Below are 27227 nucleotides of genomic sequence, written 5' to 3' on the forward strand. Positions count from 1 at the left end.
GCCCCCTCCCCACAGCCCCACCCACCCATGGCACTGGGAGCACTGGGAGTACGGGGCGAGCACAGGGATCCACACTGGGAGCACTGGGGGTGGCACTGGGAGCACTGGGGCGAGTATGGGATCCCCAGTAGGAGCACTGGGGGGAACTGGGAGCACTGGGGCGGCACAGGGATCCGCACTGGGAGCACTGGGAAAGCCAGGGGTATGCACTGGGAGCACTGGGAGGGGCACTGGGAGCATTAGAGAGAGCAAGGGATCCCCAGTAGGAGCACTGGGGGCAACTGGGAGCACTGGGGTGGCACAGGGATCTGCACTGGGAGCACTGGGAAAGCCAGGGGTATGCACTGGGAGCACTGGGGGGGGTACTGGGAGCATTGGAGAGAGCAAGGGATCCCCAGTAGGAGCACTGGGGGGAACTGGGATTATGGGGGGAGCACAGGGATCCACACTGGGAGCACTGGGAGGGGCACTGGGAGCACTGGGGCAAGTATGGGATCCCCAGTAGGAGCACTGGGGGGAACTGGGAGCACTGGGGCGGCACAGGGATCCGCACTGGGAGCACTGGGGGGGGCACTGGGGGGGGCACTGGGAGCACTGGAGAGAGCAAGGGATCCCAGTAGGAGCACTGGGGGGAGCCAGAGCGCCGCACTGTGTGTACTGGGAGCACTGGGGCAGAACTGGGGGTACTGGGGGAAGCCAGGGAGCGGCACTGGGAGCCGTACTGGGAGCACTGGGGGGGCACTGGGAGCACTGAGGCGAGTATGGGATCCCCAGTAGGAGCACTGGGGGGAACTGGGAGCACTGGGGCGGCACAGGGATCCGCACTGGGAGCACTGGGGGGAGCCAGGGATGTGCACTGGGAGCACTGGGAGTGGCACTGGGAGCACTGGAGAGAGCAAGGGACCCCCAGTAGGAGCACTGGGGAGGACTGGGAGTACTGGGGCAGCACAGGGAGCCGCACTGGGAAAGCCAGGAGTATGCACTGGGAGCACTGGGAGGAGCCAGGGGGCTGCGTTAGATGTACTGGGAGAACTGGGGGAAGACAGGGAGCGGTACTGGGAGGGCTGGGGCAGAACGGGGGGGAGCCAGGGAGCGGCACTGGGGGGAACTGGGAGCACTGGGGGAGCACAGGGATCCGCACTGGGAGCACTGGGGGGGGGGCACTGGGAGCACTGGAGAGAGCAAGGGATCCCCAGTAGGAGCACTGGGGGGAGCCAGAGCGCCGCACTGTGTGTACTGGGAGCACTGGGAGGAGCCAGGGAGCTGCGATAGGAGCGCTGGGGGGAGACGGGCAGCTGTACTGGGAGCACTGGGGCAGAACTGGGGGTACTGGGGGAAGCCAGGGAGCGGCACTGGGAGCCGTACTGGGAGCACTGGGGGGGCACTGGGAGCCGTACTGGGAGCACTGGGGGGGCACTGGGAGCCGTACTGGGAGCACTGGGGGGGCACTGGGAGCCGTACTGGGAGCACTGGGGGGGCACTGGGAGCTGTACTGGGAGCACTGGGGGGGCACTGGGACCTGTACTGGGAGCACTGGGAGCCGTACTGGGAGCACTGGGGAGAGCCAAGCAGCTGTACTGGGAGCACTGGGGGGCCACTGGGAGCCCTACTGGGAGCACTGGGGGGGCCACTGGGAGCCCTACTGGGAGCACTGGGGGGGCACTGGGAGCCCTACTGGGAGCACTGGGGGGGCACTGGGAGCCCTACTGGGAGCACTGGGGGGGCACTGTGAGCCGTACTGGGAGCAGAGGGGAGGCACTGGGAGCTGTACTGGGAGCACTGGGGGGACTGGGAGCCGTACTGGGAGCTGCACTGGGAGCACTGGGGAGAGCCAAGGAGCTGTACTGGGAACACTGGGGGGGCACTGGGATCCGCACTGGGACTCCATCTCCCATGAGCCCCCGCGGCGGCAGGGGGCGGGGTTTCCGGCTCCTCCGCTGACGTCACTTCCGGCGGCCGCCGCGCGCAGTCACGATGGAGGAGCTGGGGCTGCTGGGGGACAAGGCGCAGGTTTGGGGGGGCCGCGGGGGGGCGGGGGGGCCCCTCGCACCCGGGGGGGGGGTTGGGCTGCTCCGGGGACCCCCCCTGCGCCGCGGGGACCCCCTCCCCCATCTCTGTGTGCCCCCGAGTTCCGGGTCACCCCTCAGCGATGGGTGCCCCCCCCCCCCCCCCCCGTTACCCCCCATTTCAGGGTGGCCCCCCCCCACCTCTGGGTGCCCCCCAATCGCCCTCCCCCCCCCTTGCCCAGGTGACCCCCCCCAATTCCTGGGTTGTTTGTGTCCCCCCTTTATAGGTGCCCCCCCATTTCTCCCCCCACCCCCCCCCCCTTGCCCATGTGACCCCCCCCCCCATTTCAGGGTGCTCCCAATCCCCTGGGTGCCCCCCCAATCTCTGGGTGCCCCCCAATCTCTTCTCCCCCCCCTTGACCCCCCCCCCTATTTCTGGGTTGTGAGTCCCCCAACATGGTTTTTCTCCAGTTTCAGGGTGCCCCCCCCCCCCCCCATTTCAGGGTGTCCCCAATCCCCTGGGTGCTGCCCCCCATCTCTGGGTGCCCCCCAACGTCTCCCCCAACCCCACCAATTTCCGGGTTGTGAGTCCCCCAACATGGTTCCTCTCCTATTTCAGGGTGCCCCCCCCCCCCATTTCAGGGTGCCCCCAATCCTCGGGGGTCCCCCCCCATTTCTGGGTGCCCCCCAATATCTTCCCCCCCCTTGACCCCCCCCATTTCTGGGTTGTGAGTCCCCCATATCAGGGTGCCCCCCCCATATCAGGGTGCCCCCCCCATTTTAGGGTGCCCCCCCATTTCAGGGTGCCCCCCCCCATTTCAGGCTGTTCCCCCCCATTTCAGGGTGCCCCCAATCCCCTGGGTGCCCCCCCCCAATCTCTGGGTGCCCCCAATCTCTCCCCCAACCCCCCCATTTCTGGGTTGTGAGTCCCCCAACATGGTTCCTCTCCAATTTCTGGGTGTTTTCTCCCCTGTTTTGGGGTGCCCCCCTTATTTCTAAGTGCCCCCCCCCCCTCCATTTGTGGGTCCCCCCCAGGATGAGCTGCCGGCTCTGGCCGCCCCCCGCCCCCCCCCCCGGCCTCTCCTTCTTGGTGCCAGAACCTGAGGACCTGGAGGACCTTTACAGCCGCTACAAGGTGAGGTGCAGGTTGGGGGGGGGTGCAAATAAATGAGGGGGTGGGGGGCACCCAGAATCCCCCCCTGAACCTCCAGTTGTCCCAGTAGAAGCTGCAGCAGGAACTGGAGTTCCTGGAGGTGCAGGAGGAGTACATCAAGGACGAGCAGAAGAACCTCAAGAAGGAGTTTCTCCACGCCCAGGAGGAGGTGAAGAGGATCCAGAGCATCCCCCTGGTCATCGGGCAGTTCCTGGAGGCCGTCGACCAGAACACGGCCATCGTGGGCTCCACCACCGGTGAGGGGGGGGCGTGGGGGGGGTGGTGGGGACGTGGGGATGGGTGTGGGGGTTTGGGGGACATGGTCAGGGGTGGTGGGGACGTAGGGGTGGGGCTGGAGGGTTGAAGGTGGCCATGAGGGTTCAAGTGTGGTGGGGACATGGGGATGGGCGTGAAGGGTTGGGGGTCATGGTTGGGTCTGGTGGGCATGTGGGGATGGGCCTGAAGGATTGGGGGTCATGGTTGGGTCTGGTGGGGACGTGGGGATGGATGGGGGGGGTTGGGGGTCATGGTTGGGTCTGGTGGGGACATGGGGATGGGCCTGAAGGGTTGGCGGTCATGGTTGGGTCTGGTGGGGACGTAGGGATGGATGGGGGGGGTTGGGGGTCATGGTTGGGTCTGGTGAGGACATGGGGATGGGCCTGAAGGGTTGGGGGTCATGGTTGGGTCTGGTGGGGACGTGGGGATGGGCCTGAAGGGTTGGCGGTCATGGTTGGGTCTGGTGGGGACGTAGGGATGGATGGGGGGGGTTGGGGGTCATGGTTGGGTCTGGTGGGGATGTGGGGATGGGCCTGAAGGGTTGGGGGTCATGGTGGGGACGTGGGGATGGACATGGAGGGTTGGGGGTTGTGGTTGGGTGTGGTGGGGACGTAGGGATGGAGCTGGAGGGTTGAACAAGGTTCAACGAGGTCAGGGGTGGTGGGGATGGACAAGGAGGGTTGGGGGTCATGGTTGGGGGTGCTGGGGATGTAGGGATGGACGTGGAAGTTTGAAGGTGGCCATGAGGGGTCAAGTGTGGTGGGGATGGACAAGAAGGGTTGGGGGTCACGGTCAGGGGTGGTGGGGACGTGGGGATGGATGTGGAGGGTTGAACAAGGTTCAAGAAGGGTTGAAGGTGGCCATGAGGGGTCAGGGGTGGTGGGGACGTGGGATGGACATGGGGGGTTGGGGACAGCCATGAGGGGTCAAGTGTAGAGGGGATGTGGGGATGGACAAGAAGGGTTGGGGGTCACGGTCAGGGGTGGTGGGGACGTGGGGATGGGGCTGGAGGGTTGATGGTGGCCATGAGGGGTCAGGGGTGGTGGGGACGTAGGGAAGTATGTGGAGGGTTGGGTCAGCCATGAGGGGTCAAGTGTGGTGGGGACATGGGGATGGACAAGAGAGGTTGGGGGTCATGGTTGGGTGTGGTGGGGACGTGGGGATGGACGTGGGAGGTTGAAGGTGACCATGAGGGGCCAAGTGTGATGAGGACATAGAGATGGGCATGAAGGGTTGGGGGTCATGGTCAGGGGTGGTGGGGACGTGGGGATGGGACTGGAGTTTGAAGGTGGCCATGAGGGGTCAGGGTTGGTGGGGATGGACCTGGAGAGTTGGGGGTCACGGGGGGGGTCAAGTGTGGTGGGGCTGGATGCAGAAGGTTGGAGGTGGCCATGAGGGCTCAGGGGTGGTGGGGACGTGGGGATGGGCGTGACCAGCTGGGGACAACTCCAAGAAAACTTGTGGTGGGACTGAGGGGACAGACGTGGGAGGTCGGGGGATGACCACAAGGGGACAGGTATTGTGGGGCCGTGGTGGCCTTGGGGCCAACCCTGGTGGGGTTGAGACGTGGTGGCCACCTCGTCCTTGTTCTTCTCCAGGTTCCAACTACTACGTGAGGATCCTGAGCACCATCGACCGGGAGCTGCTGAAGCCCAACGCCTCGGTGGCCCTGCACAAGCACAGCAACGCGCTGGTGGACGTTCTCCCACCCGAGGCCGACAGCAGCATCATGATGCTCACGTCAGGTGGGCCACCACCACCCCCCCCTGGGGCCACCACCCTGTCCAGGGGAACCCCCGTGTCCTTCAGGGTGGGGAGCGTCAGCCAACGCTGTCGGTGGTGGGACCGAGGATGTTCTCAGGGGCTTCTACCGGGGTGGGGGAGATGTTGGTGCGCTCCAGGGATCTCCAGGGTGGACCTGGAGGGTGGAGAGCAGCAGGACGTGGTCCAGATGGTGACCAGGAAGGGCTTGACGTTGGGTGATGTGTCTTCGTTAACGCCATCGGGGTGTTCTCAGCAGGTTGGGGGGTTCTACCAGGTTGGGGTGCTGCAGGTGGGAGGTCTCTCACAGCTGGAGAACGACTGGACGTGGTCGAGGTTCACCCAGAAGTGTGGTGGGTCTCCATCCTTGGAGCTACTCAGCCATCATCTAGAGAAGGTCTCAAGTGACCTTCCGTGGTTGGAGATGTTCTGGAGAGGACGTTGGACCAGGAATTGTTGTCACATAAGGATGGAGTCATGGCTGGGTGGTGGGTCTCCATCCTTGGAGCTACCCAACCATCATCTAGAGAAGGTCTCAAGTGACCTGCTGTGGTTGGAGATGTTCTGGAGAGGACGTTGGACCAGGAATTGTTGTCAAATAAGGTTGGAAGTGTGGATGGGTGGTGGGTCTCCATCCTTGGAGCTACCCAACCATCATCTAGAGAAGGTCCTAAGTGACCTTCTGTGGTTGGAGATGTTCTGGAGAGGAGGCTGGACCAGGAAGCCCTTGTCCTTGTTGCCACATAAGGATGGAAGCTTGGATGGGTGGTGGGTCTCCATCCTTGGAGCTACTCAACCATCACCTAGAGAAGGTCCCAGGTGACCTGGCCTGGTTGGGCCTGTTCTCTGGTGGCCAAGGTTGCCCCCTGGCCCATGTGGTGGCCCCGGCGGGTGGCCCGCTGATGGCCCCGTCCCCGTTTGCAGACCAGAAGCCGGACGTGATGTACGCTGACATCGGGGGCATGGACATCCAGAAGCAGGAGGTGCGGGAGGCCGTGGAGCTGCCCCTCACCCACTTCGAGCTCTACAAGCAGGTACGAGCACCCAAGGGTGGGGTGAGGGGTGGGGGGGGGACACACAGACCCTTTGGAGACCCCATGACGTCACCTCCTGGGGTTGTGTGTCCCCCCCCCCAGATCGGCATTGACCCCCCACGGGGTGTCCTCATGTACGGACCCCCCGGCTGCGGGAAGACCATGTTGGCCAAGGCTGTGGCCCATCACACCACAGGTGGGGCACCTCGGGGTGCTGGGGGGGGCACCCACAGTGGGTGGGGCCTTGAGGTGGTGGTGGTATCTTTGGGGTGCGGGGGGGGGGGGAATCCTTGGGTTGGTGTTGGCAGGGGGGACCTTGGGGTGCTGGTGGGATCCATGGGGTGTTCGTGGGGCTCCTTGGGGACACCTGGGGTAGACAGTGGCACCCCAGGGTGCTGATGGGGTTCTTGGGGTGCTGGTTGGTTCCTTGGGTTGCTGTGGGCACCCCAGGGTGCTGGTGGGCTCCTTGAGTTGTTGGGAGCACCCCAGGGTGCTGGTGGGTCCCTTGAGGTGCTGGTGGGCCACTTGAGTTGTTCAAGGCACCCCAGGGTGCTGGTGAGCTCCGTGGGGTGCTGGTGGCCAGGGGTGGTCTGGGGGTGCTCCCCGGGGCTCCCCCCACCCAGACGCAAGGTCCCAGCCCCTGTGGGTGCCCCCAGCTGCCTTCATCCGGGTGGTGGGTTCGGAGTTCGTGCAGAAGTACCTGGGGGAGGGTCCTCGCATGGTGCGCGACGTCTTCCGCCTGGCCAAGGAGAACGCCCCCGCCATCATCTTCATCGACGAGATCGACGCCATCGCCACCAAGCGCTTCGACGCCCAGACCGGGGGTGAGGGGATGTGGGGACCCTGGGGTGGGGTTCTGGGACCTCTTGGTGGACCCTGGGGCTTGGCTGAGGGTCAGGAAGCCTCCAGAGAACTTCATGGAGGTGTTTGGGGACTCCTTGGGGTTTGGTTGGGGGTCAGGAACCATCTGGAGAACTTCATGGAGGGGTTTTGGGACCCCTTGGTGGTCCTTGGGTGTTGGTTGGGGGTCAGGAACCCTCTGGAGAACCCCAGGGAGGGATTCTGGGACCTCTTGGGTGTTGGGTGGTGGTCAGGGACCCTCTGGAGAACTTCATGGAGAGTTCTGGGACCATAGGGGTGTCCCTTGGGTGTCACCACCCCGCCATGTCCTTCTCCTCCCCCCCCAGCTGACCGGGAGGTTCAACGCATCCTCCTGGAGCTCCTCAACCAGATGGACGGTTTTGACCAGAACGTCAACGTCAAGGTGGGGATCCCATGGGTGCTGGGGGGTGGCTCCCAGGGTGCCACATGGGTGATGGTGACGGTGCCACCCATGTCCTCTTGTCCAGGTGATCATGGCGACCAACCGGGCGGACACCCTGGACCCGGCGTTGCTTCGTCCCGGACGCTTGGACCGAAAAATCGAATTCCCGTTGCCCGATCGGCGCCAAAAACGTCTCATTTTCTCCACCATCACCGGGAAGATGAACCTCTCCGAGGAGGTGGACCTCGAGGACTGTATCTGGGGACACGTGGGGACACCGTGGGGTGGCGGGGGTGACACAGGGACGTTGGGGACCCCAGCGAGGCGGGCGTCCATCCTCCAAGGAGTAGCCTGAGGAGGTGGGGAGCCCGTGGGGGCATCAGGAACCCCACGAGATGTTGGGGTTGGGGACCTCCTGGGGATATTGGGGACTCCAACGTCCCCTGGCGTCCCCCATGGGGATATCAGGAACCCCCAGGGAGATGGTTGGGGACCTCATGGGGACATCAGGGACCCCGGGGGACATCAGGAACCCCAGGGAGATGGAGGGTTGGGGACGCCATGGGGACGTTGGGGACTCCAGGGAACATCAGGAACCCCGGGGAGATGGAGGGTTGGGCACCTCATGGGGACATCAGGATCTCCAGGGGACATTGGGGACCCCATGGGGACATCAGGAACCCTAGGGAGATGGTTGGGGACCTCATGGGGACATCAGGGACCCCGGGGGACACCAGGAACCCCATGAGATGTCGGGATTGGGGACACCATGAGGGCATCAGGGACTCCAGGGGACATGGGGGACCCCATGGGGACATCAGGAACCCCATGCGATGTTGGGGACCCCATGGGGACATTGGGGACTCCAGGGGACACTGGAGACCCCATGGGGACATTGGGAACCCTGGGGAAATAGAGGGTTGGGGACCTTCTGGGGACATCGGGGACTCCAGGGGACATTGGGGACCCCGGGGGACATCAGGAACCCCACAAGGTGGTTGGGGACCTCATGGGGACATCAGGAACCCCAGGGAGATGTCAGGTTTGGGGACACCCAGGGGACCCCAGGGGACATTGGGGACCCCATGAGGACATCAGGAACCCCACAAGATGTCAGGTTTGGGGACATCGGGGACTCCAGGGGACATCAGGAACCCCGGGGAGATGGAGACTTGGGGACCCCATGGGGACATCGGGGTCCCCGGGAGCTGTTGGGGACCCCTGGAGCGGGCTGGGGGTGGCTTGGGGACATCGGGGAGGGGACACGGAGGAGGGGACGTTTCCTTCACCCCCACCCAGATGTGGCACGGCCGGACAAGATCTCGGGGGCCGACATCAACTCCATCTGCCAGGAGGTGGGTGACAGGGTGACACGGGGGGGACAGGGAGGTGACCGGGTGGCGCAGGGGCTGTGTCCCTCATGATAGGGTGACAAGGAGGTGACATGAGTGACACAGGTGCTGTGTCCCACCATGACAGGGTGACAAGGGGGTGACACAAGTGACGCAAGGGGCCCTGTCTGTGGTAGAGTGACAAGAAGGTGACAGGGGTGACACAACAGGGGGGACAAAGAGGTGACACAAGTGACACAGGGGCCGTGTCCCTCCTGGTAGGGTGACAAGGAGGTGGCACAGGTGCCATGTGTCCCTGTGGTAGGGTGACAAGAAGGTGACAGGGGTGACACAGGTGCTGTGTCCCACCATGACAGGGTGACAAGGGGGTGACAGGGTGACACAGGTGACATGTCCCTGTGGTAGGGTGACAAGAAGGTGACAGGGGTGACACAGGTGCTGTGTCCCACCACAACAGGGGACAAGGAGGTGACACAAGGGCCGTGTCCCTCATGGTAGGTGACAGTGGTGCCACGTGTGCTGTGTCCCACCCCGACAGGGTGACAAAGAGGTGACGGGGTGATACAGGGGCCGTGTCCCTCCTGGTGGGGTGACAAGGAGGTGACACAGGTGTCATGTCACTCTGTGTTAAGGTGACAGCGGGTGATGTGGTCCTAGCAGCAGGGTGGCAGGAGGTGACAGGTGACAGGCTGCCACCTCCCTGCGGGGTGTTGGGGGTGGCTGGGGGTGACCTGGGTGACACGATGGCCTGTCCCTAGGGTGGCTGGGGGTGACAGTGGCCTGTCCCCATGGCTAAGGGTGACACAGGTGACCCAGTGGCCTGTCCCCATGGCTGGGGGTGACACAGATGACACAGTGGCCTGTCCCCAGGGTGGCTGGGGGTGACACGGGTGATGCGGTGGCCTGTCCCCACGGCTGGGGGTGACACGGTGGCCTGTCCCCAGGGCGGCCGGGGGTGACACGAGTGACGCGGTGGGCTGTCCCCACGGCCAGGGGTGACACGGGTGATGTGGTGTCCTGTCCTCATGGCTGGTGGTGACACGGTGGCCTGTCCCCATGGCCGGGGGTGACGTGGGTGACATGGTGGCCTGTCCCCATGGCCGGGGGTGACACAGGTGACACGGTGGCCTGTCCCCATGGCTGGTGGTGACATGGTGGCCTGTCCCCATGGCCGGGGGTGACGTGGGTGACGCGGTGGCCTGTCCCCACGACTGGGGGAGACGCAGGTGACGTGGTGGCCTGTCCCCATGGCCATGGGTGACGCGGGTGACACGGTGGCCTGTCCCCATGGCTGGTGGTGACATGGTGGCCTGTCCCCATGGCCGGGGGTGACGTGGGTGACACGGTGGCCTGTCCCCATGGCCGTGGGTGACGCGGGTGACACGGTGGCCTGTCCCCAGGGCGGCATGCTGGCGGTGCGGGAGAACCGCTACATCGTGCTGGCCAAGGACTTCGAGAAGGCCTACAAGACCGTCATCAAGAAGGACGAGCAGGAGCACGAGTTCTACAAGTGACACCTCGGGGACCTTGGGGACACGCCTGTCACCCCCAATAAACCACAGCACCCCCTCCCTCCCCCACACCCGCCTGCTCCGCCTCTGCATGGGGACACGGGGACAGCGAGGGGATGGGGGGGACAACCTTGGGGACATGGGATGTTCATGGGGACAACTTCGGGGACAGGGGGAGGTTCATGGGCACAGCCTGAGGATGACCTTGGGGACATGGAAATGTCCACGGGGACAACTTTGGGGACACAGGGAGAGTCTTGGGGACAGCCTGAGGGTGACCTTGGGGACATGGGATGTTCATGGGAACAACTTTGGGGACACGGGGACAACCTTGGGGACAGGGGCACGTCCATGGGAAGGAGCTGGGGAGGTCTGTGGAGCGGTGTGGGGACATGGGGACAACCTTGGGGACAGTCTGTGGGTGACCTTGGGGACATGGGGACAGCCTGAGGATAACCTCAGGGACACAGGGATGACCTTAAGGACATCCATGGGGACAGCCTGAGGATGACCTTGGGGACATGGGTATGACCTTGGGACATGAGGATGACCTTGGGGCCATGGGATGGTCACAGGGACAAGTTTGGGGACATCAATGGGAAGGAGCTGGGGGGGTCTGTGGAGCAGTGTGGGGACAACCTTGGGACATGGGGACAGTTCTGGAGACACGGGGACAGCTTGGGGACATGGGGAGGTCCTTGGGGACAGGGGGAAGTCCTGGGGATGACCTTGGGGACATCCATGGGGACAGCCTGTGGATGACCTTGGGGACATGGAAATGTCTGTGGGGACATCCTTGGGGACATGGGATGTTCATGGGGACAAGTTTGGGGACACGGGGACAACCTTGGGAATGTGGAAATGTCCATGGGGACAACTTTGGGGACACAAGGACAAGCTGGGGAGGTCCATGGGGACAATCCTGGGGACAGTGTTGGGGACATGAAGATGTCTGTGGGGCCATCTGAGAACATCCATGGGGACAAACTTGGGGACACGGGGGCAGCCCGGGGACATCCATGGGGACACAAGGAAGGCCTTAGGGTGTCCATGGGGACAGCTTCGGGGACACAGGGGTGGCCTTGGGGACATGGGGACATCCTCAGGGACACAGAGATGGTCTTTGGGGACATGGTGGCCATGGGGACATGGGGGTGACCCTGGGGACAGCAGGACATCCTCAGGGACATAGGGATGGCCTTGGGGACACAGGGGTGGCCTTGGGGACAGGAGAGCATTCTCAGAGACATGGGGGTGGCCCTGGGGACAGCGGGACATCCTCCGGGACATGGAGGTGGCCTTGGGGACATGGGGTGGCCTTGGGGACAGGAGAACATTCTCAGAGACATGGGGGTGGCCTTTGGGGACATGGGGGTGGCCCTGGGGACAGCGGGACATCCTCCGGGACATGGAGGTGGCCTTGGGGACAGGAGAACATCCTCCGGGACATGGAGGTGGCCTTGGGGACATGGTGGCCTTTGGGGACATGGGGTGGCCTTGGGGACACAGGGATGGCCTTGGGGACAGGAGAACATTCTCAGGGACATGGAGGTGGCCTTGGGGGACATGGGGTGGCCTTGGGGATGTGGGGATGGCCTTGGGGACACAGAGGTGGCCTTGGGGACATGGGGCACATCCTCAGGACATGGGGGTGGCCTTGGGGACCCCTTGGGGAGACGCGGGGGCGGAGCTCCGCGCTCAGGCCCCGCCCCTCGTTGCGTCACGGCCGGCACCAGCCGCACTGCGCCGGGCGGAGCCGAGCGGGGCCGAACCCGCCCGAAGGGACCCGAAGGGACCCGAACCCACCCGAACCGGAGCCGAAGGGACCCGAAGGGACCCGAACCCGCCCGAAGGGACCCGAACCCGCCCGAGCGGAGCCGAACCCGCCCGAACCCGCCCGAGCGCAGCCGAAGGTCCCGGCCGGAGCCGCCCGGCGCGGGCCCGGCGATGCCCTGAAGCGGCTCCTCCGGCCCGGCCCGTCCCGGCCCGCGCTCCTCAGCCCCGGCCCGCCCGGGGGCGGCTCCATGGCCCGGCCCGGGGGCTGCGGGGGGGCGGCGCGGCGCTGAGGAGCGGCCCGAGCTGCGCCGGAGGGACCCGACCCCCCCGGAGCGGCCCCGACCCGCCCCCGACCCCCGCCATGTTGGGCCCCGGCCTGGCGCTGCTGCTCGGCCTCCTCATGGGTGAGTGCGGCCGGGACCCCCCGGTGTCCCCTGTGTCCCCCCGTGTCCCCCCCCGGTGTCCCCTGTGTCCCCCCTGGTGTCCCCTGTGTCCCCCCCTGGTGTCCCCTGTATCCCCCCGTGTCCCCTGTGTCCCCCCCGGTGTCCCCTGTGTCCCCCCGTGTCCCCTGTGCCGTCCCCTGTGTCCCCCTGTGTCCCCCCGTGTCCCCTGTGCCCCCTCCCGGTGTCCCCTGTGTCTCCCATAATGTCACCTGTCCCCCCTCCAGTGTCCCCTGACCCCCCAGAATGTCCCCTGTGTCCCTCTGTGTCCCCTCCAGTGTTCCCCGTGACACCTACCCAAATGTCCCCTGACCCCCAATAATATCCGCTGTCCCCCCATAGCGTCCCCTGACCCCCCAGAATGTCCCCTGAACCCCCATAATCTCCTCTGGTGTCCCCTGACCCCCCATAGCATCCCCTGTCCCCCCCCCAGAATGTCCCCTGATGTCCCCTCTCCCCCTCCAGTGTCCCCTGATCCCCCAAATGTCCTCTGACCCCCTCATAACGTCCCCTGTCCCCCCCTAGAATGTCCCCTGAACCCCCAGAATGTCCCCCTGGTGTCCCCTGTCCCCCTCCAGTGTCCCCTGATCCCCATAATGTCCCCTGACCCCCAAATGTCCCCTGATCCCCCCGTAATATCCCCTGACCCCTTCTAGTGTCACTTGTCCCCCAAAATGTCCTCTGACCTCCCCATAATGTCACCTGACACCTCAAATGTCCTCTGACCCCCCAGAATGTCCCCTGTCCCCCCATAATGTCCCCCGACCCCCCAAATGTCCCCTGTCCACCTCGAGTGTCACTTGAGACCCCCATAATGTCCCCTGTCCCTCCATAATGTCCCCTGACCCCCCCCAATGTCCCCTGTCCTCCCATTACCCCCTGACACCCCCCCAGCATCTCCTGACCCCCCCCCCAATGTCCCTGGACCCCCCAAAAGTGTCACATCGCCCCCCCCCCAGTGTCCCCTGTCCCCCTCATTACCCCCGGACCCCCTCAATGTCCCCGGACCCCCCCCCATTGTCACCTTCCCCCCCCCCCAGTGTCACCTCCCCCCCCCTTGGTGTCCCCTGTCCCCCCCAGTGTCACATTCCCGCCTCCTCAAGTGTCACCCCCCCCCCCCGTGCCACCCCCCGCTGTCCCCTTCCCGGCCCCTGTCACCTCCGCAGTGTCACCCTCCCCCACCCCCCCCGCAGTGTCACCTGTCTCTGCCGCAGTCCCTGTGCCACCCCCCTGCTGTCACCAGGGTCCCCGCCCCCCCCCCCTGCGGTGCCACCAGGGTCCCCTGTTCCCCCCCTCAAGTGCCACCAGGGTCCCCCGCCACCCCCAAGTGCCACCGCAGTGTCCTGCGCCACCCCAGAAGTGCCACCAGTGTCCCCTCCCCACCCCGAGTGCCACCACGGTGTCCCCCACCCCCCCCCCAGTGCCACTGCAGTGTCCCACATCCCCCCTCGTGCCACCAATGTCCCCTGTCCCCCCCCAAGTGCCATCACGGTGTCCCCTGTCCCCCCTAAATGTCACCAGTGTCCCCTGTCCCCCCCAAGGGCCACCACAGTGTCCCCTGTCCCCCTCAAATGTCATCAGTGTCCCCTGTCCCCCCCCAAGTGTCCTCTGTCCCCCCCCAAGTGTCTCTTGTCCCCCCCCAAGTGCCACTGGAGTCCCCTGTCCCCCCAAGTGCCACCTCAGTGTCCCCTGTCCCCCCAAGTGTCCTCTGTTCCCCCCCAAGTGCCATCGCGGTGTCCCCTGTCCCCTCCAAGTGTCACCAGTGTTCTCTGTCCCCCCCAAATGTCCGCTGTCCCCCCCAAGTGTCCCCTGTGCCCCCAAGTATCACCAGTGTCCCCCTGTCCCCCCCCAAGTGCCATCGTGGTGTCCCCTGTCCCCCCAAAATGTCACCAGTGTCCCCTGTCCCCCCCAAGTGTCCTCTGTCCCCCCCAAGTGCCACCAATGTCCCCTGTCCCCCCCAACTGTCTCCTGTCCCTCCCAAGTGCCACCTCAGTGTCCTCTGTCCCCCCCCAAGTGTCCCTTGTCCCCCCCAAGTGCCACTGGAGTCCCCTAGTGTCCCCCTGTCCCCCCAAGTGTCCTCTGTTCCCCCCAAGTGCCATCACGGTGTCCCCCTGTATCCTCCAAGTGTCACCAGTGTTTTCTGTTGTCCCCCCCAAATGTCCCCTGTCCCCCCAAGTGCCACCTCAGTGTCCCCTGTCCCCCAAGTGTCCCCTGTCCCCCCCAACTGTCTCCTGTCCCCCCCAAGTGCCACCTCAGTGTCCTCTGTCCCCCTGCAAGTGTCCCCTTGTCCCCCCCAAGTGCCACTGGAGTCCCCTAGTGTCCCCTGTCCCCCCCCAAATGTCCCCTGTCCCCCCAAGTGCCACCTCAGTGTCCCCTGTCCCCCCCCAAGTGTCCCCTGTCCCCCCCAACTGTCTCCTGTCCCCCCCAAGTGCCACCTCAGTGTCCCCTGTCCCCCCCAAATGTCCCCTGTCCCCCCCATGTGCCACCTCAGTGTCCCCTGTCCCCCCAAATGTCCCCTGTCCCCCCCAGGTGTCACCAGTGTCCCCTGTCTCCCCAGTTTTGGGGGTCTGCAGCTGTCCCCTACGTGTGTGTGTGTGTGTCCCCGTTTTGGGGGACGGGGGGGGTGTGTGTCCAATTTTGGGGGTCCAAGGGGTGTCCCCTATGTCCCCCCCCCCCAATTTAGGGGTGCTGGGGGGTGTCCCATATGTCCCCCCCCCAGTTTAGGGGTGCTGGGGGGGGTGTCCCCCAGTTTTGGGGATCCATGGGGTGTCCCATAGCACCCCCCCCCCGATTTTGGGGGACCACAGTGGGGGGGGTGCTGGGGGTGCCCCTATGTCCCCCCAAGGAGTTAGGGGTGACCCCCCCCCCAATTGTTGGGGGGGGTCCCATAAACTTGGGGTAACCCCCCCGTGTGTTCCTTCCCCCCCCCCCCCCCAATAAAAGCTGGGGGGGGCGCAGGGGGGGTGCGTGGAGGTGGCTTCGGGGGACGGAGGCGGTTTTGGGGGCCCCCTTCCGCCTGCTCTGCATCGCCTGCAAGCGCCGCAGCGAGACCACGGCCGAGGCCGAGGGCGAGTGGTTCTTCCGCCCCGAGGGCGACCCGCAATTCCAGAAGGTACTGGGAGGCACTGGGAGGGCAGTAAGGCGGTGCTGGGAGGCACTGGAAGGCACTGGGGGGGTAGTAAGGGGGTGCTGGGAGGCACTGGGAGGGATTAGGGACGGACTATGGGGGTCTGAGAGGCACTGGGGGGTTACTGGGAGGGACTGGGAGGAACTGGGGAAGCACTGGGAGGCAGTGGGAAGGACTGGGAGGGGAACTGGGAGGCACTGGGAGGGCAGTAATGGGATGCTGGGGGGCACTGGGAGGGATTAGGGAGGGACTATGGGGCTCTGAGAGGCTCTGGGGGGTTACTGGGAGGGACTGGGAGGAACTGGGGAAACACTGGGAGGCAGTGGGAAGGAGTGGGAGGGGAACTGGGAGGGACTGGGAGACACTGGGAGGGATTAGGGACAGACTATGGGGCTCTGAGAGGCGCTGGGAGGTTACTGGGAGGGACTGGGAGGAACTGGGGAAGCACTGGGAGGCAGTGGGAAGGAGTGGGAGGGGAACTGGGAGGCACTGGGAGGCACTGGGAGGGCAGTAAGGGGGTGCTGGGAGGGATTAGGGAGGGGACTGTGGGGCTCTGAGAGGCACTGGGAGGGACTGGGAAGGCACTGGGAGGCAATGGGAAGGACTGGGAGGGGAACTGGGAGGCACTGGGAGGGGTGCTGGGAGGCACTGGGAAGGTGCTGGGAGGCACTGGGAAGGACTGAGAGGCACTGGGAGGGCAGTAAGGGGGTGCTGGGGGGCACTGGGAGGGATTAGGGAGGGACTATGGGGCTCTGGGAGGCACTGGGGGGTTACTGGGAGGAACTGGGGAAACACTGGGAGGCAGTGGGAAGGACTGGGAGGGGAACTGGGAGGGACTGGGAGACACTTTGAGGGATTAGGGACAGACTATGGGGCTCTGAGAGGCGCTGGGAGGTTACTGGGAGGGACTGGGAGGAACTGGGGAAGCACTGGGAGGCAGTGGGAAGGACTGGGAGGGGAACTGGGAGGCAGTGGGAGGGGTGCTGGGAGGCGCTGGGAAGGTACTGGGAGGCACTGGGAGGGACTAGGGGAAACTGGGAGGCACTGGGAGGGCAGTAAGGGGGTGCTGGGGGGCACTGGGAGGGATTAGGGAGGGACTATGGGGCTCTGAGAGGCACTGGGGGGTTACTGGGAGGGACTGGGAGGAACTGGGGAAGCACTGGGAGGCAGTGGGAAGGACTGGGAGGGGAACTGGGAGGCACTGGGAGGGCAGTAATGGGATGCTGGGGGGCACTGGGAGGGATTAGGGAGGGACTATGGGGCTCTGAGAGGCTCTGGGGGGTTACTGGGAGGGACTGGGAGGAACTGGGGAAACACTGGGAGGCAGTGGGAAGGAGTGGGAGGGGAACTGGGAGGGACTGGGAGACACTGGGAGGGATTAGGGACAGACTATGGGGCTCTGAGAGGCGCTGGGAGGTTACTGGGAGGGACTGGGAGGAACTGGGGAAGCACCTGGGAGGCAGTGGGAAGGACTGGGAGGGGAACTGGGAGGCACTGGGAGGGCAGTAAGGGGGTGCTGGGAGGGATTAGGGAGGGACTGTGGGGCTCTGAGAGGCACTGGGAGGGACTGGGAAGGCACAGGGAGGCGCTGGGAAGGTACTGGGAGGCACTGGGAGGGACTAGGGGAAACTGGGAGGCACTGGGAGGGCAGTAAGGGGGTGCTGGGGGGCACTGGGAGGGATTAGGGAGGGACTATGGGGCTCTGAGAGGCACTGGGGGGTTACTGGGAGGGACTGGGAAGGCACTGGGGAGGACTGGGAGGGGTGCTGGGAGGCACTGGGAGGGATTGGGGAGGCACTGGGGGGTTACTGGTAGGGACTGGGGTGACTGGGATGGGCTGGTGGGGTACTGGGAAGATACTGGGGAGCACTGGGGGGACAGTGGGGGCACTGGAGAGGTACTGGGGAGTACTGGGAGGCACTGGGGAGATACTGGGGAGCACTGGGAGGCACGAGGGGGTACTGAGGGTCACTGGGGAGATACTGGGAGGCACTGGGGGGGTACTGGGAGGTATTTGGGAGACACTGGGGGATACTGGGAGGTACTGGGGAACACTAGGGAGACTCTGGGATGAGACTGGGAGGCACTGGGGGATACTGGGGAGGTACTGGGAGGCATTTGGGAGCCACTGGGACGCACTGGGAGGCACTGGGGTGACTCTGGGTGCTACTGGGGAGATACTGGGAGTTACTGGGAAGCACTGGGCTGCTCTGCCCCCCCCTTGATCCTACACCCCATCCCCGAGGGGGGGCAGTGGGTGACCCCGGGTCCCTTTGAGGGGATACTGGGAGGTACTGGGTCTTACTGGGAGGTACTGGGTCTTACTGGGAGACAGTGGGGAAATACTGGGAGATACTGGGGAGATACTGGGCGTTACTGGGAGGCACTGGGCTGCCCTGCCCCTGCCTGATCCTGCACTCCAGCCCCGAGGGGGGGCAGTGGGTGACCCCGGGTCACTGGGCTTACTGGGAGGCACTGGGTCTTACTGGGAGGCACTGGGGTGACTCTGGGTGCTACTGAGGAGATACTGGGTGTTACTGGGAGGCACTGGGTGTTACTGGGAGGCACTGGGTCTTACTGGGGGGCACTGGGGTGATTCTGGGTGCTACTGAGGAGATACTGGGAGTTACTGGGGGGCACTGGGTCTTACTGGGGGGCACTGGGAGTTACTGGGGGGCACTGGGTGTTACTGGGGGGCACTGGGTCTTACTGGGAGGCATTGGGTGTTACTGGGAGGTGCTGGGTGTTACTGGGGGGCACTGGGAGTTACTGGGGGGCACTGGGTGTTAATGGGGGGCACTGGGTGTTACTGGGAGGTGCTGGGAGTTACTGGGGGCACTGGGTGTTACTGGGTGTTACTGGGAGGCGCTGGGTGTACTGGGAGGCGCTGGGTCTTACTGGGAGGCACTGGTGTTACTGGGGGGCACTGGGTCTTACTGGGAGGCATTGGGTGTTACTGGGAGGTGCTGGGAGTTACTGGGGCTCACTGGGAGTTACTGGGGGGCACTGGGTGTTAATGGGGGGCACTGGGTGTTACTGGGAGTTACTGGGAGGTGCTGGATGTACTGGGAGGCACTGGGTCTTATTGGGGGACACTGGGTGTTACTGGGAGGCACTGGGTGTTACTGGGAGGCACTGGCAGTTACTGGGTGTTACTGGAAGGCACTGGGAGTTACTGGAAGGCACTGGGAGTTACTGGGAGGCACTGGGAGTTACTGGGTGTTACTGGGGGCACTGGATGTTACTGGGTGTTACTGGGAGGCACTGGCAGTTACTGGGAGGCGCTGGGCGTTACTGGGAGGCGCTGGGCATTACTGGGTGTTACTGGGAGGCGCTGGGCATTACTGGGTGTTACTGGGAGGCACTGGACGTTACTGGGTGTTACTGGGAGGCACTGGGTGTTACTGGGCATTACTGGGAGGCGCTGGCAGTTACTGGGAGGCACTGGCCGTTACTGGGAGGCGCTGGCAGTTACTGGGAGGCACTGGGCGTTACTGGGGGGCACTGGGTGTTACTGGGAGGCACTGGGTGTTACTGGGGGGCACTGGCAGTTACTGGGAGGCACTGGGAGGCACTGGGCGTTACTGGGAGGCACTGGATGTTATTGGGAGGCACTGGGAGGCACTGGGTGTTACTGGGAGGCACTGGCGGTTACTGGGAGGCACTGGGCGTTACTGGCCGTTACTGGGAGGCACTGGCCATTACTGGATGCACTGGCCGTTACTGGGAGGCGCTGGGTGTTACTGGATGCACTGGGAGTTACTGGGAGGCACTGGGAGGCACTGGGCGTTACTGGGAGGCGCTGGGTGTTACTGGGAGGCACTGGCCGTTACTGGGAGGCGCTGGGTGTTACTGGGAGGCACTGGCCATTACTGGGAGGCGCTGGGTGTTACTGGGATGCACTGGGTGTTACTGGGAGGCACTGGGCGTTACTGGGAGGCACTGGGAGGCACTGGGCGTTACTGGGATGCACTGGCAGTTACTGGGAGGCGCTGGGTGTTACTGGCTGTTACTGGGAGGCGCTGGGCGTTACTGGGAGGCGCTGGGCGTTACTGGGATGCACTGGGAGGCACTGGGTGTTACTGGGAGGCACTGGGAGTTACTGGGAGGCACTGGGTGTTACTGGGAGGCACTGGGAGTTACTGGGAGGCACTGGCCGTTACTGGGAGGCACTGGGAGTTACTGGGAGGCACTGGGTGTTACTGGGAGGCGCTGGCAGTTACTGGGAGGCACTGGGCGTTACTGGGGGGCACTGGGTCTTACTGGGTGTTACTGGGTGTTACTGGGAGGCACTGGGTGTTACTGGGGGGCACTGGCAGTTACTGGAGGCACTGGGAGGCACTGGGCGTTACTGGGAGGCACTGGATGTTATTGGGAGGCACTGGGAGTTACTGGGAGGCACTGGCGGTTACTGGGAGGCACTGGGCGTTACTGGCCGTTACTGGGAGGCACTGGCCGTTACTGGGATGCACTGGCCGTTACTGGGAGGTGCTGGGTGTTACTGGGATGCACTGGGAGTTACTGGGAGGCGCTGGCCGTTACTGGGAGGCACTGGGAGTTACTGGGAGGCACTGGGTGTTACTGGGAGTTACTGGGAGGCACTGGCGGTTACTGGGAGGCACTGGGCGTTACTGGCCGTTACTGGGAGGCACTGGCCGTTACTGGGATGCACTGGCCGTTACTGGGAGGCGCTGGGTGTTACTGGGATGCAGTGGGTGTTACTGGGAGGCGCTGGGCGTTACTGGGAGGCACTGGCCGTTACTGGGAGGCGCTGGGTGTTACTGGGATGCACTGGGTGTTACTGGGAGGCGCTGGGCGTTACTGGGATGCACTGGGAGGCACTGGGCGTTACTGGGATGCACTGGCAGTTACTGGGAGGCGCTGGGTGTTACTGGCTGTTACTGGGAGGCGCTGGGCGTTACTGGGAGGCGCTGGGCGTTACTGGGATGCACTGGGAGGCACTGGGCGTTACTGGGAGGCACTGGCCGTTACTGGGAGGCACTGGGCGTTACTGGGAGGCACTGGCCGTTACTGGGAGGCACTGGGCGTTACTGGGAGGCACTGGGAGGCACTGGCCGTTACTGGGAGGCACTGGGAGTTACTGGGAGGCACTGGGCGTTACTGGGAGGCACTGGGAGGCACTGGCCGTTACTGGGAGGCACTGGGAGTTACTGGGAGGCACTGGGCGTTACTGGGAGGCGCTGGCAGTTACTGGGAGGCACTGGGCGTTACTGGCCGTTACTGGCCGTTACTGGCCGTTACTGGGAGGCGCTGGGCTCCTTCCCCCCGCGCAGATCCTGCACTACAGCCCCGAGGAGGGGCAGTGGGTGGCGCCGGGGCCGTTCGAGGGGGTGCTGAGCTGGAACGGCTCTCGGGGCACGCGGGACCTGCAGGACCTGTCGGTGCGGCTGGCGGCCGTGGGGCGCCCCCACGCCGGCCACTACGTGTGTCGCCTGCGCCGCAACCTCACCTTCGAGGGCTACGTGTACAGCCTGGCCCGCAACCAGACCCTGCGGCTGGCCGTGGTCGACACGGGTGGGTGGGCGGGGCTTGGTGGGGAAGGGGCGGGGCTTGCTCGGGAAGGGGCAGGGCTTGATGGAAGGGGGCGTGGTTTGCTGGGAGGGGCAGGGCTTGTTGGGGAAGGGGCATGGCTAGCTCTGGAAGGGGCGTGGCTTGCTGGGAGGGGGCGTGGCTTGCTGGGAGGGGGCGTGGTTTGCTCTGGAAGGGGCGTGGTTTGCTGGGAGGAGCATGGCTTGTTTGGGAAGGGGGCGTGGCTTGCTCTGGAAGGGGTGTGACTTGCTGGGAGGGGGCGTGGTTTGCTGGGAAGGGGCGTGGTTTGCTCTGGAAGGGGCATGAGTTGCTGGGAGGGGGCGTGGCTTTCTCTGGAAGGGGTGTGGCTTGCTGGGAGGGGGCGTGGTTTGCTGGGAAGGGGCGTGGTTTGCTCTGGAAGGGGCATGAGTTGCTGGGAGGGGGCGTGGCTTTCTCTGGAAGGGGTGTGGCTTGCTGGGAGGGGGCGTGGTTTGCTGGGAAGGGGCGTGGTTTGCTCTGGAAGGGGCATGAGTTGCTGGGAGGGGGCGTGGCTTTCTCTGGAAGGGGTGTGGCTTGCTGGGAGGGGGCGTGGTTTGCTGGGAAGGGGCGTGGTTTGCTCTGGAAGGGGCATGAGTTGCTGGGAGGGGGCGTGGCTTTCTCTGGAAGGGGTGTGGCTTGCTGGGAGGGGGCGTGGTTTGCTGGGAAGGGGCGTGGTTTGTTCTGGAAGGGGTGTGACTTGCTGGGAAGGGGCGTGGTTTGTTTTGGGAGGGGGCATGGTTTGTTCTGGAAGGGGTGTGACTTGCTGGGAGGGGGCGTGGCTTGCTCTGGAAGGGGTGTGGCTTGCTGGGAGGGGGTGTGGTTTGCTGGGAAGGGGCGTGGTTTGTTCTGGAAGGGGTGTGGTTTGCTGGGAGGAGCATGGCTTGTTGGGGAAGGGGCGTGGCTTGCTCTGGAAGGGGCGTGACTTGCTGGGAAGGGGGCGTGGTTTGTTCTGGAAGGGGCGTGGCTTGGTGTGGTTTGTTGGGAGGGGGCGTGGCTTGTTTGGGAGGGGGTGTGGTTTGCTGGGAGGGGGCATGGTTTGCTCTGGAAGGGGGCGTGACCTGCCGGGAGGGGGCGTGGTTTGCTGGGAAGGGGGTGTGGTTTGCTGGAGGGGCGTGGCTTGCTCTGGAAGGGGCGTGGTTTCCAGGAGGGGGTGTGGTTTTCTCAGAGGGGGGGCATGGCTTGCTCAGAAATAGCGTTATTTACTCAGAAGGGGGCGTGGTTTGCTTGGAGGGGGCGTGGTTTGCTCTGGAAGGGGTGTGGTTTCTGGGAGGGGGCGTGGTTTGCTCGGGAGGGGGCGTGGCTTGCTGGGGGCATGGCTTCGTGTGGGCATGGGGCGGGGTTTGTGCTGGGGGTGGGGCTTAGGCGGGGTTCGCATGGGGTGGGCGGGGTTTAGGCGGGGTTTGGGCGGGGGTGGGCGGGGTTTAGGCGGGGGTGGGCGGGGTTTGTCCCCCTCCGGGGGTGCGGAAGGGCCCGGGGGGGGCCGCGGGGGCTCTGCGGGGGCCGCGGGTTCGATCCCCGGGTGCCCCGGCAGCGCGCCGGGACTTGGCCTCCATCGTCTCCGAGATCCTCATGTACGTGCTGATCGTGGTGCTGACGCTCTGGCTGGCGGCTGAGATGCTTTACTGCTACCGCAAGGTGGCCGCCGCCGCCCCGCCCCCCGACAGCGCGTGAGCCACCGCCAGGGGCTACGGGGGGAGGGGAGGGGCTACGGGGGAGGGGAGGGGCTGAAAGGGGAAGGGGAGGGGTGGAAAGGGGAGGGGAGGGGCTACAATGGGAGGGGAGGCGCTAAAAGGGAAAGGGGAGGGGCTTAAAGGGGAGGGGAGGGACTACAAGGGAAGGGGAGGGGCTACAATGGGGAGGGGAGGGGCTACAAGAGGGAGGAGAAGGGCTACAAGGGGAAGGGGAGGGGCTACAAGGGAAAGGGGAGGGGCTAAAAGGGGAGGGGAGGGGCTACAAGGGGAAGGGGAGGGGCTACAAGAGGGAGGAGAAGGGCTAAAAGGGAAGGGGAGGGGCTAAAAGGGGAGGGGAGGGGCTACAAGGGAAGGGGAGGGGCTAAAAGGGGAGGGGAGGGGCTACAAGGGGAAGGGAGGGGCTACAAGAGGGAGGAGAAGGGCTAAAAGGGAAAGGGGAGGGGCTACAAGGGGAGGGGAGGGCTACAAGGAAGGGGAGAGGCTACAATGGGGAGGGGAGGGGCTACAAGAGGGAGGAGAAGGGCTACAAGGGGAAGGGGAGGGGCTACAAGGGGAGGGGAGGGGCTACAAGGGAAAGGGGAGGGGCTACAAGAGGGAGGAGAAGGGCTAAAAGGGGAGGGGAGGGGCTAAAAGGGGAGGGGAGGGGCTACAAGGGGGAGGGGAGGGGCTAAAAGGGGAGGGGAGGGGCTAGAAGGGGAGGGGAGGGGCTACAAGAGGGAGGGAAGGGCTACAAGAGAGGGGAGGGGCTACAAGGGAAGGGAGGGGGAAAAAGGGAAGAGAGGGGCTACAAGGGAAGGGGAGGGGCTAAAAGGGGAGGGGGCGGATGGGGTGGGGCTGGAGGGGGAGGGGTAAAGGCTTTAGGGTGTGGGGGGGGATTGAGGTGCGGGGGGGCAGTGGGGTTTGGGGTCTGGGGGACATATAGGGGGTGGGGGGCAATGGGGGTACGGGGGTGTATCGGGGTATGGGGGGGTATGGGGGGGCTATAGGGGGTTTGGGGGGCTATGGGGGGCTATGGGGGGGGTTGGGGGCTATGGGGTGTATAGGGGGTATATAGGGGGTATGGAGGGCTATAGGGGGGGTTTGGGGGGCAGTGGGGGGGTTGGGGGGCTATGGGGGGTATGGGGGGGCTATAGGGGGGGTTTGGGGGGCAGTAGGGGGGTGGGGGGCAATGGGGGCGTGGGCAGGTTTGGGGGGGCTGTACGGGGGTTTCAGGGGCTATAGGGGGGAGTTGGGGTGTGGGGGGGCAATGGGGGGGTTTGGGGGGCACAGGGGGTGCGTGGGGCATATAGGGGTGGAGGGGGGGTGCTGGGTGGGTGCTGGGTGGGTGTTGGGGTGCAGGTGGGTGCTGGGGTGCAGGTGGGTGCCCACCCCCCCACCCCCTCTCTGCTCCCCCCCCCCCCAGCTCGGAGTACCTGGCCATCACCTCGGAGAGCAAAGAGAACTGCGCCGGGGTGCAGGTGGCTGAGTAGCACCCATGGGTGCTGCTGGCCCCGCCCCCCCCGCGCCCCCCCCTGCAATAACCCCCCCCGGGGGGGGCGGCCCCGCCCCCACGCCTGCCCCCCGCCTTCTGCCACCATCGCACGGCTCCCGCCCACCCCGGCGTCTGGGCGACCCCCACCCATGGGTGCTCCCAGGAAGGACCCAGCACCCATGGGTGCTCCTAAGGAAGGATCCAGGCGCCCCCCAGCCATGGGTGCTTCTGGGGAGGAGCTCAGCACCCATGGGTGCTCCTAACGAAGAACCCAGGCATGTGGGTGACCCCCACCCATGGGTGCTCCTAGGAAGAAGCTCAGCACCCATGGGTGCTCCTAGGAAGGAGCTCAGCACCCATAGGTGTTCCTGGAAAGGACCCAGCACCCATGGGTGCTCTTAACGAAGAACCCAGGCATGTGGGTGACCCCCACCTATGGGTGCTCCTAGGAAGGAGCTCAGCACCCATGGGTGCTCTTAACAAAGAACCCAGGATCCAGGCAACGCCAGCACCCATGGGTGCTCCTGGAAAGGACCTCAGCACCCATGGGTGCTCCTAACGAAGAACCCAGGCATCTGGGTGACCGCCACCCATGGGTGTTCCCAGGAGGAACCCCAGCACCCATGGGTGCTCCTAGGAAGGAGCTCAGCACCCACGGGTGCTCTTAACGAAGAACCCAGGCATCCAGGCAACCCCAGCACCCATGGGTGCTCCTGGAAAGGACATCAGCACCCATAGGTGTTCCTGGAAAGGACCCAGCACCCATGGGTGCTCCTGGAAAGGACCCAGCACCCATGGGTGCTCGTAAGGAAAGATGCAGGCATCCAGGCGACCCCCACTCGTGGGTGTTCCCAGGAAGGACGTCAGCACCCGTGGGTGCTCCTAAGGAAGCACCCCAGCACCCATAGGTGCTACCAGGAAGAACCCCAGCACCCATGGGTGCTCCTAAGGAAGGATCCAGGCAGCCCCCACCCATGGGTGCTCTTGGAAAGTGCCCCAGCATCTGGGCAACCCCTGCCTATGGGTGCTCTCAGGAAGGACCCCAGCACCCATGGGTGCTGTTAACGAAGAACCCAGGCATTTGGGTGACCCCTACCTGTGGGTGCTCCCAGGAAGGCCCCCAGCACCCATGGGCGCTCCTGGAAAGGACCCAGCACCCATGGATGTAATTAAGGAAGGACCCAGTGACCCGGGCGACCCCCACCCGTGGGTGCTCTCAGGAAGGACCCCAGCACCCATGGGTGCTAGTAATGAAGAACCCAGTCATCCAGGTGACCCCCACCCATGGGTGCTCCCAGGAAGGACCCCAGCACCCATGGCTGCTATTAACAAAGGACGCCAGCATCTGGGCAAGCCCCACCCATGGGTGCTCTCAGGAAGGACCCCAGCACCCATGGGTGCTATTAATGAAGAACCCAGGCATCCGGGCAACCCCCACCCATGGGTGCACCTGAAGAAGGACCTCAGCACCCATGGGTGCTATTAAAAGACCCCAGCATCTGGGTGACCCCCACCCATGGGTGCCCCTAGGAAGGTCCCCGGCACCCATGGGTGCTCCTGGAAAGGACTCCGGCATCTGAGTGACCCCCACCTATGGGTGCTCTCAGGAAGGACCCCAGCACCCATGGGTGCCATTAACGAAGGACTGTGGCATCTGGGTGACCCCCCACCCATGGGTGCTCCTGAGAAAGGAGCTGAGCACCCATGGGTGCTATGAACAAAGGACCCCAGCGTCCGGGCGACCCCCACCCATGGGTGTTCCCAGGAAGGACCCCAGGACCGTGGGTGCTCCTAAGGAGGATCCCCAGCATCTATGGGTGCTCCTAGGAAAGACCCCAGCACCCATGGGTGCTCTTAAGGAAGGACCCAGGCATGTGGGTGACCCCCACCCATGGGTGCTGCCAGGAAACACTCCAGTACCCATGGGTGCTCTTAACGAAGGACCCTGGTGTGCAGGCGACCCCCACTAGTGATGCTCCCAGGAAGGACCCCAGCACCCATGGGTGCTCCTAAGGAAGGACCCAGGCATGTGGGTGGCCCCCACCCATGGGTGCTTCCAGGAAGGAGTCTAGCACCCATGGGTGTTCTTAATGAAGGACGCCACCGTGTGGGTGACCCCCACTAGTGGATGCTCCTGGTAAGGACCCCAGCACCCATGGGTGCTCCCAGGAAGGACCTCTGCACCCATGGGTGTTCCTAAGGAGGACCCCCAGCACCCATGGGTGCTCTCAGGAGGCACCCAGGCACGTGGGTGACCCCCGCCCATGGGTGCTGCCAGGAAGGAGTCTAGCACCCATGGGTGCTCCTAACGAAGGATACCAGCGTGTGGGTGACCCCCACTAGTGGATGCTCCTGGTAAGGACCCCAGCACCCATGGGTGCTCCTAAGGACTCCAGCACCCATGGGTGCTCCTAAAGAGGATCCCCAGCACCCATGGGTGCTCCTAAGGAGGACACCAGCACCCATGGGTGCTCCTAAAGAGGATCCCTAGCACCCATGGGTGCTCCTAAGGACTCCAGCACCCATGGGTGCTCCTAAAGAGGATCCCCAGCACCCATGGGTGCTCCTAAGGAGGACTCCAGCACCCATGGGTGCTCCTAAGGAGGACACCAGCACCCATGGGTGCTCCTAAAGAGGATCCCTAGCACCCATGGGTGCTCCTAAGGACTCCAGCACCCATGGGTGCTCCTAAAGAGGATCCCCAGCACCCATGGGTGCTCCTAAGGAGGACACCAGCACCCATGGGTGCTCCTAAAGAGGATCCCTAGCACCCATGGGTGCTCCTAAGGACTCCAGA

General features: G+C 64.7%; 2 protein-coding genes across 2 annotated transcripts; both read left to right on the forward strand.

Moving 5' to 3' along the window:
* Positions 1-1761: 1761 nt before the first annotated feature.
* On the forward strand, positions 1762-10426 carry PSMC4 (proteasome 26S subunit, ATPase 4). Its single transcript, XM_074807738.1, is given in 12 exon segments — positions 1762-2010; positions 3042-3071; positions 3073-3141; positions 3230-3416; positions 5034-5180; positions 6121-6230; positions 6333-6426; positions 6887-7054; positions 7418-7494; positions 7580-7748; positions 8794-8849; positions 10247-10426. Coding segments are annotated over 12 exon segments (1257 nt in total). The 5' UTR covers positions 1762-1974; the 3' UTR covers positions 10361-10426.
* Positions 10427-11923: 1497 nt separating this feature from the next.
* On the forward strand, positions 11924-25857 carry LOC141915823 (uncharacterized). Its single transcript, XM_074807695.1, has 6 exons — positions 11924-12270; positions 12316-12537; positions 15517-15685; positions 20995-21235; positions 22800-22935; positions 24362-25857. The coding sequence occupies exons 1-6, from the start codon at positions 11924-11926 to the stop codon at positions 24426-24428; spliced, it is 1182 nt and encodes a 393-aa protein (XP_074663796.1). The 3' UTR covers positions 24429-25857.
* The last annotated feature ends 1370 nt before the right edge of the window (positions 25858-27227 follow it).

Source organism: Strix aluco, chromosome 27 (assembly GCF_031877795.1).
Source record: "Strix aluco isolate bStrAlu1 chromosome 27, bStrAlu1.hap1, whole genome shotgun sequence".
Taxonomy (NCBI): Eukaryota; Metazoa; Chordata; class Aves; order Strigiformes; family Strigidae; genus Strix; species Strix aluco.

Excerpts from the sequence above, each read along its gene's own strand:
- LOC141915823 (XM_074807695.1), top strand. The coding sequence starts at position 11,924 with ATGGGGTGGCCTTGGGGATGTGGGGATGGCCTTGGGGACACAGAGGTG. Across the intron at positions 12,538-15,516 it reads GCTGCTCGGCCTCCTCATGG|CTGGGGGGGGCGCAGGGGGG; the intron begins GTGAGTGCGGCC and ends CCCCAATAAAAG. Across the intron at positions 21,236-22,799 it reads GCTGGCCGTGGTCGACACGG|CGCGCCGGGACTTGGCCTCC; the intron begins GTGGGTGGGCGG and ends GTGCCCCGGCAG.